General features: G+C 35.0%; 1 protein-coding gene across 2 annotated transcripts in view; it reads left to right on the top strand.

Annotated features, from left to right (window-relative positions):
* Positions 1-14,225, top strand: part of LOC138702938 (WD repeat-containing protein 18-like) — a 44,591-nt gene extending 30,366 nt beyond the window's left edge. The window contains exons 5-7 of one of the 2 annotated variants that reach the window (XR_011332925.1): positions 582-729; positions 1,973-2,310; positions 10,510-14,225. Coding sequence is in view for 1 of the 2 variants with exons in the window: in XM_069830365.1 (XP_069686466.1) it covers positions 582-729; positions 1,973-2,073 (249 nt within the window). In the remaining variant the exon portion in view is untranslated. Of the gene's footprint in view, positions 1-581; positions 730-1,972; positions 8,495-10,509 lie in introns of those variants that run through there. The other variant, XM_069830365.1, reaches the window with a different exon arrangement.
* Positions 14,226-14,882: the final 657 nt, after the last annotated feature.

Here is a 14,882-nt window from a genome sequence, read left to right as displayed (position 1 = left end):
CTAATTATTTTCAATTCAGATTTTAGAGATGAAATAAAGTACTTACAATCCTTAAATCACAGTAAGATGAATAAAAAGAATGAAAGAATAAGAGAAAGTTCACAGTTTTCTTTTCCTGGTTTGATTCCTGGTGGCCCTGGTTCGATTCCCGGTCGGGGCAAGTTACCTGGTTGAGGTTTTTTCTGGGGGTTTCCCTCAACCCAATATGAGCAAATGCTGGGTAACTTTCGGTGCTGGACCCCGGACTCATTTTACCAGCATTATCACCTTCATCTCATTCAGACGCTAAATAACCTAAGATGTTGACAAAGCGTCGTAAAATAACCTACTAAAATAAAAATAAAAAATAAAACTAGGGCTCTATTTTTTTAAGTTTTAGCAGATTTTGTGTTCTTTGATTATAGACAAGATTCCCCACTTCTCTTGATATGAGATTATCTAGATGTTAAAATTGAAGGGTAATGAATAATACTCCAGTTTTATGTTATACACGTGAAATTGTATGATTTTTCATTTCCTTTTTATGCTTTGCTATTAATTACTACAATATTTTTAGCTTATTTATACGAATTCATTTACAGGTACTGTTTGTGAAGAATTTGTCCAATAGGATTAAAGAAGCTGACCTTGTATCTGTGTTTGGCCACTTGGATAACCAACGCGAAAAGAGAATAATTTACAGACTTATGACGGGGAAAATGAAAGGGCAGGCCTTTATTACCTTTCCAAGTATGTATCATGTTACTCTGATATATCAGTTAAACCAATTTTACTTTTATATTTGTTATGAATACATTTGGAATTGGACATAGCATATTGTTTTTATATTTTGAGATAGATACTGGTTTTAGTTTTTTATATATTATGAACACATTTGGAAATGGACATTGTGTGTTATTTTTATAGTTGAGATAGATAGTACCAGTAGTACTGGTTTTTCTTTTATATTTGTTATGATTAATATATTGGGGAATGACGTAGCATGTTGCTTTTATAATTAAGATAGTTAGGCCTACTTTAATAAAGTGTATAGCATGTTATTTTTACATTTAGTAAAATACGTAACCAATAGAAGATAAGGCTCTTAATACATAGGCTAATAGGCGGAGCTCAATTTAGGAGTAATATTATTCTATGTGTGTTTTCCAATTCAAGTGATCATCCAATCCCAAAACACATCTAGATTCAAGTAAATTTTAAATACTGAAATGTATTCACTGTGTTCTACGGAGTATTTACTCTTATACATAGTTGATTCCCGATTTACCACACAAATCATCTGTAGCTGCATTTAGATTGGCAACATACCATGACTGTTTGGCCAAGCATCTGCATAGAATTGGAATATATCAGTCTCCTAACTGTCCATTGTGCAACTCAAATCAAGAAATGGATTCAGAACATCTCAAAACCTGTGCGTCAGTGGCTAACCATGACAATATCTTTGAAAAATATTGGAGTGCAAGAGGTCAAATGACTTTATTGTCAAATGCCTGGCATTAGAAAACAACAACATAGTATAACATATTACACTAATCAGACTTCAGATGTATACAAACAATTGTTCTTCCTCTGACACATATCGTCAAGTGAGATGTAATAGATGTACAGACCAGAAACAAAATTTGGGCCACCTGCTCATTGAACATGCGCAGTGTGTTATAACTGGATCTTGGAAAATTCAGGTGGCTCAAATTTTGTTTCTGGGTCTGTACATATCAGTCAGAACCTCATCAGAAGCAGATAATGTCGATATAATTATGATTGATAATCAAGAAATCTGCTCACAGTAAGATTTCCATATTGAAATTTAGCAGTCAGGATTTATATCTCCTCACTTTCATGTCTGTAGAAATTTTTCCCAAGTTTATATTCGGAAAGGGTTAAAAATGTTAGATAAGGAATCAACTAAATTACTTAGTTTTGTATTGCAAGTATTATATTATTTATTTATTTATATGTTTCCTTGCAGGCATTGAAAAAGCAACAGAAGCATTGGATCTGGTGAATGGTTTCGTATTGAGGAAGAAACCTATGATAATACAGTATGGGCACACCATAACTTCAAAGTGATTTACACAGATATGTAGATGCAACCAGGCGTCTAATATTCGAGAGCTGTTGTATTTCTGTGTGTGAATTCTGTTGCCAGAAATGCAGGAAATATGTTTCGAGTTCAGCTTGTACCTGTTATGAATATGCTTACAGTGTGCTATACAGATCAGGGAAAGTCAAGTCAAGGGGTGTGGAATTCATAAAGATTTTAAAGATTTCTGTGTGATACTAGGTCTTATTCCACTAGATGATAAGGTCAGTCCCAATTGATGTAATTTACTTAGTACTGTCATATTTTATATTTACAAGACTGTATCGTTGTAACTTACAGAATGTGATGTGTTGTTGTATTACTTAGCTAATACTGCTATTTGAACACATTTTTTCTTATATTTGGTACGTATTTATTATACTAGAGGCAGAAGAAATAGGCAGGTTTTTAGTCCTGTACTGAAAAAACTCACCCCACACTTTCTCCAGCGGTTTATTACCTGAACAAAGAGACCTTCTTGTAACTACAGTCGAATGTTAGTTATTGTCAAGTGCTCGTCTGTGATATTACTGTGCTACAGATTTTTTCTCCCTTTTAAACGGAAAAAACATATTTTCTTAAATACGTATGCACTTGTGCTGATATAAATAATTTATATAATGTGTGTAGTAGCAAAAAATTACAAATTTTGTAAAGTGCATGGATAATTTTATATGTTTATTTATTTGAAGATATACTCGTAGAGTCCACGCCTGTGAAGTAACGGTTAGCGCATCCGGCCGCAAAACCAGGTGTCTCGGGTTCGATTCTCGGTTGGGGCAAGTTACTGGTTAAGGTTTTTTCCAGGGTTTTCCCTCAACCCAATATGAGCAAATGCTGGGTAACTTTAGGTGCTGGACTCCGGGCTCATTTCACTGGCATTATCACCTTCATCTCATTCAGATGCTGAATAACTTAAGATGTTGATAAAGCGTCATAAAATAACCTACTAAAAATATATATGTACTCATAGATAACATGGAATTTTACATTAAAATTATTTTTTTTATATTGTAACATTTTATTTTTTATTTTATTAAACTGTTTATTAAAGGCATTAACAATGAAAAATTATTTCATTGTTGAATACTATTATTATGTTAATTTCATTTTTTAGAAATTTCTCATGGAATAGCTTAAATTCATTAATTGGTATGCCAATTACATCTGTGTCAAATGGATAAATTGTGTTATATTGTATTAACACACTCTTGATTTCTGAATTTTTAGGAGCTCCAGTGTTAGTTACAATTAGGTAAAATATATTATGTTTGGGGATAAATTATTAGGATCATAAAATGAAATATTATTTAACAATTTATTAGCAATACATTAACTTATATAGATACAACTGTAACTGACGACTTTTTCTATTTTTTTTTTTTAATTGAATAAGTTATTTCGACACTTCTTGTAGGTATGTGTTGATGGATTGCAATATACAGACGCATTAACCCTTTGAGGTATAGTGACTTCGTTTGAATCATTCTTTACCACATGTAGTTCTGGTATTGTTCCTAGGTAAAAATCTGAATTGTTTTAATGTCGTGAAGTTGTGCCACAGTGGCTTCAAATAAAGCCACCTCCTAATTTGTATGCAAATTTATGAAAATAGAAATTGTTTTAAAATTTCATCTCTATTTTATTTCATTTATCCATCTCAAATTTTTTAATTAAGAGTTCTGTGCCTCAAAGAGTTAACAAATTTAAACACTAAATCAGGTATTTTTAATTACTAGAAATGACGTTATTATTATTATTATTATCTTTTTTTTTTCTTTTTTTTTTTTATAGTGAAAAACATGTGAATAGAGGAGAAAGTTATTTGGAACAGAATCATACTCCGAGCAGTTTCTGAGGGGTGTAAGAGTCGGGATTGTGAAGGAGGGATTGGCCAAACCCGTTTATTTCTTCTGCCTCTAGTATAGTGCTTTCATCTAGTACAAATTCATAGGGTGATGGAGTAGTAGAATATTTTGTAGCAGGGCTGTATTTACTATTGAACAACCTGGAGCGGTGCCACATACGTAAAATTCATGATTATTGACGAATATAATTGGCTAGATATTCTGTTTTCTTCTCAGAAAGCAAATTATTAATGAAAATGTGACGTAATTAACTCTAATCAATGCCTTGATCCGCTCCGTGTTGGACCAAGAGTGGGCACTTTGTGGCCTGTTTGAACACTTATTTCAATCTTTTTAGTCCTTTTAGTTTTTAACCGATAAAAATGGAAATGTAATGCTTTTCTTGATGCTTTTTAAATTAACAATACAATGAAATGTTATTACAATTATTGAAGAAATAATATAAAGGAAACCTATTACAAAGGAACACAAGTAATAAATTTTCATCTGCATTTCAACTATTTTTCGATACACACTTAGGGATACAGTATCAAGTCTTGAGTCTTTGCTTTTACATCTTAGACAAATATTTACTCTCTCTATGTGACGGCTGCATACACTGTTGTGACATTTACTGCATATAATAGAAACATTTATTTCTTCTGTCTTCTTTGTTAGATATTAGCCAGCACATTTAGCACTTTTTCTTACCAGTAACACTTGAAGTTTCTTGAGCAGAGTAGTCTTCGTTGTCCGCAACAGGTAGCTTGATTTTTATTTTTTTAGGATATTTTCCATAGTAATCACTGCATTGGTTTTCAAGCCACTAATATATTTTTCCCGATCTTGCACCTTGTGTTGTATCAATGTCAGTCCAAGTTTTTGCAAATAAATGTGATGTCTGTATGTTCTTGTCTTTTTCCAGTTTGGTTCATTCATCAAATACAAACAAGAACCATTGATTGCTGTTATGTCTGTAACAGTGAAAAACACCGACAGAGGTTGTCTTTTATTATACCTTTTTGTTGAATATTTCCTGGCCATGTGGCCAGTAGTATCGATTCTGTTTTTGGTTTCATTGTAAAATATATATTGATACCGTATATGATTTGTTGTTCTTTTCATCATTTCAGCAGCTGCGTCTTTAATGATGTGTAACAGTTTTTTGGGCTGTTCATAATTGATATAAGAAACCAAAGTAACAGGAGCATTTACTGTGTTGGTATCGGTGAAAGTGAATTTGCTCGAGTAAATCTCCCAGTCTTTTGTGATTTTCAATTCCTCAGGAATATGTTTACATTAACTCTACATTGTACCAACAGGTATAAGTCCATAATCATAGTTGTTCAGCCAATTCAACTGACATGTAATATATTCTATTTGTTGTGATATTAATCCTTGAATTTTTTGGAGGCACTGCAAGCCTCTTTGCAATGGATTTAGGATCCCTGGATTCTGAAATATTGTCCTCTGTTTTGCTGACATATGCAAAACATAGCCTATCTTTTTCTGCAGTCATTGATGAAATTTGAATATGGATATACCACTTCGAAACTCGTAATGAAATCACTCAAATAACCTAGAAAATGCAAGAGGGTAGGCCTACTATAAGAAAGAAGAAATAATAATTGTGAAAGCTTCATGACCACCCAACTGCCCCAAATAGCGAGCTTTCTTGTTCAAAGAATGTCATCCAACACACTTACTACTATGTAATTTCCTCAAAACTTCCGAGATATTTTACAGCGCATTTGCAGGCCTACCAATCTATACAGTGGACATTTTACTATAGTCGCGACGTTGTTATTTCCGGCGTGACTCCTCCTCTTTGCTCACCTCTTAGGAAGTAAAGGCTCTATAAAGTCTAGGTAGGTAGTATCGTTCGCCATTTTTGTTCTTTCGTTGTCGAGCTACCATACAAGGAATCTATTTGCTACACCATTAAACATTATCATGTTGTAGCTCCTATGATAATAAATCAAACTCACTGTAATTCAGAAAATAATTGAGCGGCAAATAACGTCTTCGTGTGCTTTCTGCGAACGCCAATGGAAGAGCCAAAATGGCGGGGAATTATATTAAGTATTTATCGAGCCTTAAGAAATGAATAACGCCTTCATCAGCGAATCACAAGACACACACATTTAAATGTCGCTGACTTGCAACGCGATTGGCTGCCGGAAATTAGAGCGATGGGACTATACATGATTACATATTGAATAATACTAATGCATACTGCACAACAATTGATCCTACATTCAGACAGAATAGAGTAAATTTTAATGAAAACAGTGGCGTGAATGTTGTGTCAGCTGAAATAATAGATAGTAACTACCAATAGTGAATCACGATACTTACAGAATGTAATCCCAGCGAATAGGGATTATAAAGAATGGACACTTCGCGTCGGTACCTTTGATGTAGCCGGACTGATTTCAATGACCTTCAAGCCAGCTAAAGCGTGAGATTCTGCTTTCTCCCTAGAGTTGGCGCTGACATCACACCAGCTAGAAGTCGACACAGCGGAAATATAACACATATAATTAATACATCTAGGTATATTATGTACTCAAATAAAATAAATTGGATCCATAAAATAATAAATCCGTCATTAACTGTAATGTCTAGACTCTAGAGTTCCTTTATAATGAGAGTTGAGACGTTGACCCCAACAACAATTAAAATATATAATGATTTGATAGCACTGAAAATGGAAAAACAAAACTCTTATGAGAAGTAAAACCATATACCTATATTATATTATATACAAATATTAAACGAATTCGATACTTAATTATATAATGTATTATAGTATTTTATAATATAATTTATTATATCTGAAATATAAAATATTATTATTACAACTAGTTTGTCACTGAGAAATAAGAAAAAGCTGTTAACTTGAATTTATTTGAAGCAAAGCATTACTGGATTATGCAATAAGGTAGGCGATGTTTGGATCCTGTGTCTCAACTCTATTCTCAATTATTATCTTAGCGTATGCTCGATTACACTAACCTCTAGCGCTTGAAAGTGGAACTAAACGCTGGCGCACAGAGAAACAAAACACAGGAAAATTCGCTCAGTGTCCATTCTTTATAATCCCTATTCGCTGGTAATCCTACTGACTGTAACAATCATCCCTATGATAGGCGTGATAAACACAATAAGCTTCAGGCTGCGTGGTATTGTTTATCTTGTATGACCATTTAAAAATTAAGCACTGATTAACTTCGTAACTTCTTCACTGTGTTAATATAAGGAATTTACCTGGCTGACTAGTTTCGAAGTGATATTCTTCATTGTCCAAAGCTTTGTGAAGATACAGCGCTATCTTCTGGGACCTTCCAAACAGTGAAGAATATCACTTCGAAACTAGTCAACCAAGTAAATTCCTCATATTAACACAGTAAAGAAGTTACAAAGTTAATCAGTGATTATATAAGTGTTAAAAGTGTAGGGGAAAGGCTTGTACCTTGGACCAACTTGTACCATGAACCATTGTATAATATATCTCTCAGAGATGCAGTCTGTAATCTCTGAATTTTTGCCAGAAGGTTTGCCAACTTGTCTGTTTCTCCCTTATCTTAATTTGTTTTGTGTAATAGCACGTGCAGTTTTGTTCAGAAAAAAGAAGTGTTTCCTACTGCTCAGAGTAAGTTTTTATGTCTTCTTTGTTTTATGGGAATTGAAGAAGGAAATTAGTAAGTTAATTGTAATATCATGCAAACATTATCTTTAGAATGTCGTAGTTATTCTAAGGCAGCGTTTCTCAAACTTTTTTGAAGTGGGGACCACTTTTTTAAGTGAGAACAGTTCCGTGGACCACCTTACTCTTGTTCCCTTCGAAAGCAAATTTAATCATTTTTGTAGCATATTTTAATACCAGTATACATATATTTTAAAATAGAATTAATTAATTAATTAAATTAAATTAAATTAATAGAAGAAAATTCATTTTTGTTTCTTTAATAATTCAAGGCTATTAGAGTTTGGATAATCTTTAACTTACTTACTTACTTACAAATGGCTTTTAAGGAACCCGAAGGTTCAATGCCGCCCTCACATAAGCCCGCCATCGGTCCCTATCCTGTGCAAGATTAATCCAGTTTCTATCATCATACCCCACCTCTCTCAAATCCATTTTAATATTATCCTCCCATCTACGTCTCGGCCTCCCTAAAGGTCTTTTTCCCTCCAGTCTCCCAACTAACACTCTATATGCATTTCTGGATTCGCCCATACATGCTACATGCCCTGCCCATCTCAAACGTCTGGATTTTAAGTTCCTAATTATGTTAGCTGAAGAATACAATGCGTGCAGTTCTGTGTTGTGTAACTTTCTCCATTCTCCTGTAACTTCATCCCGCTTAGCCCCAAATATTTTCCTAAGCACCTTATTCTCAAATACCCTTAACCTATGTTCCTCTCTCAGAGTGAGAGTCCAAGTTTCACGACCATACAGAACAACCGGTAATATAACTGTTTTATAAATTCTAACTTTCAGATTTTTGGACAGCAGACTGGATGATAAGAGCTTCTCAACCGAATAATAACACGCATTTCCATACTTATTCTGCGTTTAATTTCCTCCCGAGTGTCATTTATATTTGTTACTGTTACTCCAAGATATTTGAATTTTTCCACCTCTTCGAAGGATAAATCTCCAATTTTTATATTTCCATTTCGTACAATATTCTGGTCACGAGGCATAATCATATATTTTGTCTTTTCGGGATTTACTTCCAAACCGATCGCTTTACTTGCTTCAAGTAAAATTTTCGTGTTTTCCCTAATCGTTTGTGTATTTTCTCCTAACATATTCACGTCATCTGCATAGACAAGAAGCTAATGTAACCCGTTCAATTCCAAACCCTGTCTGTTATCCTGAACTTTCCTAATGGCATATTCTAGAGCGAAGTTAAAAAGTAAAGGTGATAGTGCATCTCCCTGCTTTAGCCCGCAGTGAATTGGAAAAGCATCAGATAGGAACTGACCTATACGGATTCTGCTGTATGTTTCACTGAGACACATTTTAATTAATCGAACTAGTTTCTTGGGAATACCAAATTCAATAAGAATATCATATAATACTTCCCTCTTAACCGAGTCATATGCCTTTTTGAAATCTATGAATAACTGATGTACTGTACCCTTATACTCCCATTTTTTCTTCATTATCTTCTTTAACTTATTAACTAAAAATAAAACAAATGTTTGTATTCAAATTAATAAGATGGATGAACCTGCCGATTCTTGCACAGTTGTTATATATTTCGACTATGGTGGTAAGCTTAAGTCGGAGATCGTCACATACATCTAGTCGATTTCGGTAACCTACTTTGTTGATGAAAACCCTTTCTCATACAGATACGTAGAAACAAACTGATTTATAATCTCTAAAGCACCATTGTACAGTTCACTGTGCTCTCTTTTCACTTGTGATGAGATCCAGAAATTAACCATACCTTCCGCTTGAAATTTCATTTTAAGTCCGTTCTCATTCGATAGTTCAACTGTTCTCTTTCACTCAATCAAAGTTTGTCAGTTTCAATATTGCAAAGAAAGTGATCACGAACCCATGAAAATTCGTCATATTTACTTGGAAAATAAGTTTCAAAAAGTGACCTCAGAGTTGTATTATTGGTGTACGATGTACAGTATATGACCTCTTCAATGTGCAGACTGGGTGTCGACAAAACTGTTAAGAAAGTCATAAATACATGAAAAATTTCGGTCCTCTGTTATGAATTCGGGTGGTCCCTGGCTGGGTTACAGGCGCGGCGCCCGATGTACAGGGAAAAGATGGCGAGAAATACCATGTTCATAGTGCTTTAAATCCCTCTTTTGTTGTTGAAGGTAGAGTGGGAAGTCGGTAGACGGATAGGGTAATAAATTTCATAAAATGTCAGTACTGGGAGAAAAAGTGAAAGGTGATTGCCGTGTGCCATTTCCAAACTCTGAGATTTCAGCTGTAGAGTGATACGCAATTCGTTTGAATTTTATTTTTCTTCTGCCTTTTTTGAAGGACCACAAGGGCAGACCTCGAGGACCAAAGGTGGTCCGTGGACCATAGTTTGAGAAACGCTGTTCTAAGGTATTTAGTATCATATTATATTATGAATCCACACACATTTACTTCTGAAAACTACTAGTCATGTACCTTGGACCACTGAATGGTATTGTACAGTACGATTATTTAGTTCTGACAGTCGCCGGAGATGTGTGCCTGGGTCAGGTGAATCCATTTAGTTATGCCAAGGCGTGTTTGGGTTAATCACTTGCTTACCTTTGGAGCGATCAGATGTCATGCGTGCGGTACAGCGGTATGTTTCTAGTACCATTAAGCTGTACTGCATTCCTTTACCGACCGCTCGCCCTTATCTCTACTCCGGAACTCTCCCCTCTACTCCTATTATTTCCTCTCTTTCGTGTCGCTGAGCTGTCAGGACTAAATAATCGGTCTGTACCATGGACTGATGGTACAAGGTAAGCTTTTGCACGCTGTATTATACTGAGATATCAAATTAAGTAGTTTGGTAAGTATTAGATTTCATTTTTAATTTTGGATTTCAGATGCCAAGAAGTAAGTCAGTGGTGACAAGGCCCAAATTTGATGAGTAGAAACTTCAGAGAATAAAAAATGCAGTGGAGGAGGTACAGAAAGGAATGAACCTCAGAACAGCAAGTAGAACTTACTAGATAACACGTTCAATTTTGCGAAGAGCAGTAAGTAATACAGATCATATCAGTGGCGGCTGGTGGTTTGAAAATATGGTGGTGCACAATGGATATCGAAGAGGAGTTAAACATACTTTAAAGTTTAAAACCGTGTATACCTGAGGGTGTATACATATAAAGCATAATTTATATGCAATTAATAAGTAAAATAACTAAATACAACCATACCTATTTATACAGAAAGTCCAAAAGTGGAAGGGGTCATGGACGGAGCTCTCTTTATTGCGATTTACCCTCATGAAAATCATTTGAGCACAGAATCGTCATCAGAATGCTACCAAGTATCAAGTGCAACGTTTTCGTTCATAAAATTGAAATGCAGCTTTCGTAGGCTGTCGGGAGATAGCAGCACTTATTGTCAGAACGACAACTCTTAGAACTTTAAAGCAAAATATAAGCTCCTTTATGTATTGTGCCGTTTGTGTGCATGTAGATTGAGAAAGTAATATGCGAAATATGCGACTGTTCGTTGCACAAGCCGAATGAATACATTTTTCATGCTCATTACTTCGGACAAATGTCTAGTTGAAACAGATACTTTCCCAGTGAATTTAGTTTCTTCTGCACTGACGTTGGTGTCCATGTCAGGGAGTGCTACAAACCGTTCTCAATGAGGAAAGCAGTAGACCACTCCTCTAATTCCCCTGTCCCCGCATTAGCCGAACATCTCTATAAACTACCTTCCCTAGGTTTTCAAGATCTTTGCAAACCAAGAGGTTCGGAGGCTCCTGCAGAAGTACAAAACAAGACGCCAGCTGCAGATAGTCATGAATGGAAATTGTAAAATAAAATTATATTTTTAATAGTAACAAAGCCGGGAGATTAGGAACATTACTGGGGAGTGTACAAACCTGCAACCCCCTTGAGAAGCTGCCACTGGATCATATGAAAATTGTGCAGTGAAGAAAGTGTTCGATGAAAATAAAGAATTGGAATTAGTTGATTACATTCAGACTGCATCTGAAATGAACTATGGACTATCACGGCAGGAATTAATGAAACTTGTCTATGATTTTGCAGTAGCAAATCGTAAGAAAATTCTGGAAATCTGGGAAAAGAACTAGTCAGCTGGCGAACAGTGGTATTATGGCTTTATGAAGCACCGCAACAACCTGAGTTTGCGAACACCGGAATCAACCAGCCTGGCTTGTGCAACAAGTTCCAGTAAGCACAACGTGTCCCTGTTTTTTTGATAATTTGTATTCATTTATGAACAAATACAAGTTTAGTCCTGATAAGATTTATAACCTTGATGAAACTGCAAACACAACTGTTCATATGCGTGATAAGGTCACTGCATGTAAAGGAATGAAGCAAGTCGGAAGTATCACTTCAGGGGAAAGAGGCGCTAACATAACTGTCATTGCTTGTGTCAGTACATTAAGTAATACAATTCCACCTATGTTGTGTTCTCTAGAGAGAATTTTAAACCTCACATGGTGAAAAAAGGTCCAATTGACTGTATTGGTACAGCACACCCTAATGGCTGGTCAAATTCCTCAATTTTAGTTTCTCTCTTTGAAACATTTCATAAAATAATATACTCAACCTCCTGCAACTGATGCAGTCCTCTTCATTCCCGACAATTACGAGAGTCACTGTTCTGTCGAAGCTGTGAGGTTGGCTAAAGAGAATGGCATTGTTTTGTTAACTTTGCACCCACACACAAGTCATAAGCTGCAGCCATTAGATCGTAGTGTTTTTGGCCCATATAAAACATTCTGTAACACTGCCTGCAGAGAATGGATGCTGTCACATCCCGGAATTCCAGTTTCAATTTATGAAGCAGCTGCAAAACCTGGTAAAGCCTACCCTAAGTCATTCAGCCCTGTAAATATTCAGTCACGCTTCAAGTAGACTGACCAATTGTCCCTGATTTCCGGGGACAGTCCCTGGTTTTGAATTGCTGTTCCCGGTGAGCAATGTCCCCGTTCTTGTCCCCGGAAATTATTTTTGTCCTCAAAAGCTTTGATTTTGTTTCAAAAACATTTTACACGTAAATATTTAAGTATGTGATGGAACTGCTGCAATTCATGCATATTCTGAACGGTTCTCAGTATGAGACAGGAGAACCAGTGAGCACAGTATGAGATATTCTGCACTCTTTGAGAAGAACATAGCATCTTTGTCTTCATTTGCGTTGTGCGGAAGCTATTAGAACTGCCGCGGCATCCATTTTTAAGTAGTTCAAAAAATGAGGAATTTTGTGACAAACCAACAGGTGAAAATTGGTATGATGTTTTTCAACATTGAAAAAAAAAATTCCATTACATTTGAAAATCTCAAAATAGTGGCATTAATCATGCACCTTTCAGTGAGTAATTCATCAAGTTGAAAGACTTTTCTCCACAATGAATTCAATCTGGACTGACGAAAAGTCAAGAATGAAAGTTGAAAAAGCTTTGTTACGAGTAAAAACAAACTTCCATTTCTCATGTGTAGAACTTAGTGTGAAGCTGTATGGGAATGAACAGATCCTTAAAAAGATGCATTCTTCAGATTAGTACTTGTAAAATTTGTGTGTTAAGAGTTCAGTGTGTACAATAATATGTGAAAGATTTCCATGCATGTGTCAGTACTGAAATTGAATTCTCAGTGGCTATAATTACATATAGGAATTACGCGTGTTTATGCATTTAATTAAAAAAGTTAAGATACTTTACAAATTTAGTGTGCAAAGTTCTATCATTGTATCTACTGTTACATGTATTGTCTCCAGTATTTCAACAGAGAGTGACTAGGTAAGCGTTTGTGATTTTTCTTGAAATTGCCGATGTCCCCTGCTGGACCATAAAAAATCTGGTCAGCCTAGCTTCAAGGCTATGGGTATCTAGCCTCTCAATAGGAACATCTTCACCAACGAGTTAGATACTATAGAGAGGCTAAAGACCTCTGATAAGCGCTCCCTGCGGAGGCCAACAGTACTATGGATCGTTCCCTAAAAAACATGGCGGTCTATAGTACCGCCAGCCTCCACAAGGAGTGCTTATCAAAGGTACACTGTAACGAGTTGGTACATGTATTATATTTTTCAGATACATCAATATTTAATTTAAACATTTCGCTATAGGTTTTGTAAAAAGCTGATTTATAAATGAAAAAGTAATAATTAAGACTTTAAAATTTCCAAAAATGTCTCATTCCCTCGGATTTAAATGAAATGTACCGTAAATAATAATATTCGTTGCTGGATAATTAAACCCTCTCAATACAGGTACCACTGCCGCAGAGAATTATAAGATAAGACGGACTGAGCATAAGCGAAATATCTGTATTAATAAGTTTGTACCATCAAGAGTTTAGTATTTATTGTGTTTATAGGGCCTACTCCAATTTTCTTTTTATTAATGCGTAGGGCTCTTTTTGTTAACAAAGAGGAAAGTTAGCACTTGCATCACACACAATTTGTCATTATTGTTCAAAATAATGTAAGAACAGTTTTATTCTGCAAAAGCCTCTGCTTAGTTGCGAGACACATGTGAGATCAATGCTTGTTTCAAATTATATTAGACTACACGATGTCTCCATCACGCGACAATATTTGTTTCAAATTATATTAGACTACATGATGTCTCCATCACGCGAAAAGAAGTGTAGCTAGCTGTCCTGTTGTTTCTGATAACAATGTTAATCGTAAGTATCTTATCGTTTCAATAAATGTGATGAGTTATGATCATGAGTAACTTCCTATTAGTGTCATTCTTTAATTATTATGTTGCATGCTAAGAAATTATTTGTAGTTTTAATAATTTCAGTTTTCAAAAGTTCTCTGTGTTAATTCCAATTTCAAATGAATTTTTCTCAATAACTTAATTATTGGATATTTTTTTAAAATTTCGCCACTACCTTTCCTATATTTTACTACTATTAGTTACATACATTGTCTCTCTTGATATCACCTGGTGAGCACTGAATTACATAATTTCATATTAGGTTAGATTAGCTGTAAGGTAATTAAATTTGTGACGAAGTCAAAAAATTATTTATTTTTCTTCTGCCGATTAAATTCATCCGTCTTTAGGTGCTTTGCTTTGATTGCATCGAGTATAGCTTGTCATTTAATATCTGGGATATATTTAGTGAAACTAATAAAACATAGACCTACAGCTGTTATAAAACGTAAAGTTTTGTGTGTATTTTACTTTTTACTTATTAACATAGTCTTAATATGTAACTCAATTCACAATAATACTAACTTCATCACAGTC

The sequence above is a fragment of the Periplaneta americana genome, chromosome 1 (assembly GCF_040183065.1).
Source record: "Periplaneta americana isolate PAMFEO1 chromosome 1, P.americana_PAMFEO1_priV1, whole genome shotgun sequence".
Classification (NCBI taxonomy): Eukaryota; Metazoa; Arthropoda; class Insecta; order Blattodea; family Blattidae; genus Periplaneta; species Periplaneta americana.
This window is presented reverse-complemented; position numbering and strand designations above follow the sequence as displayed.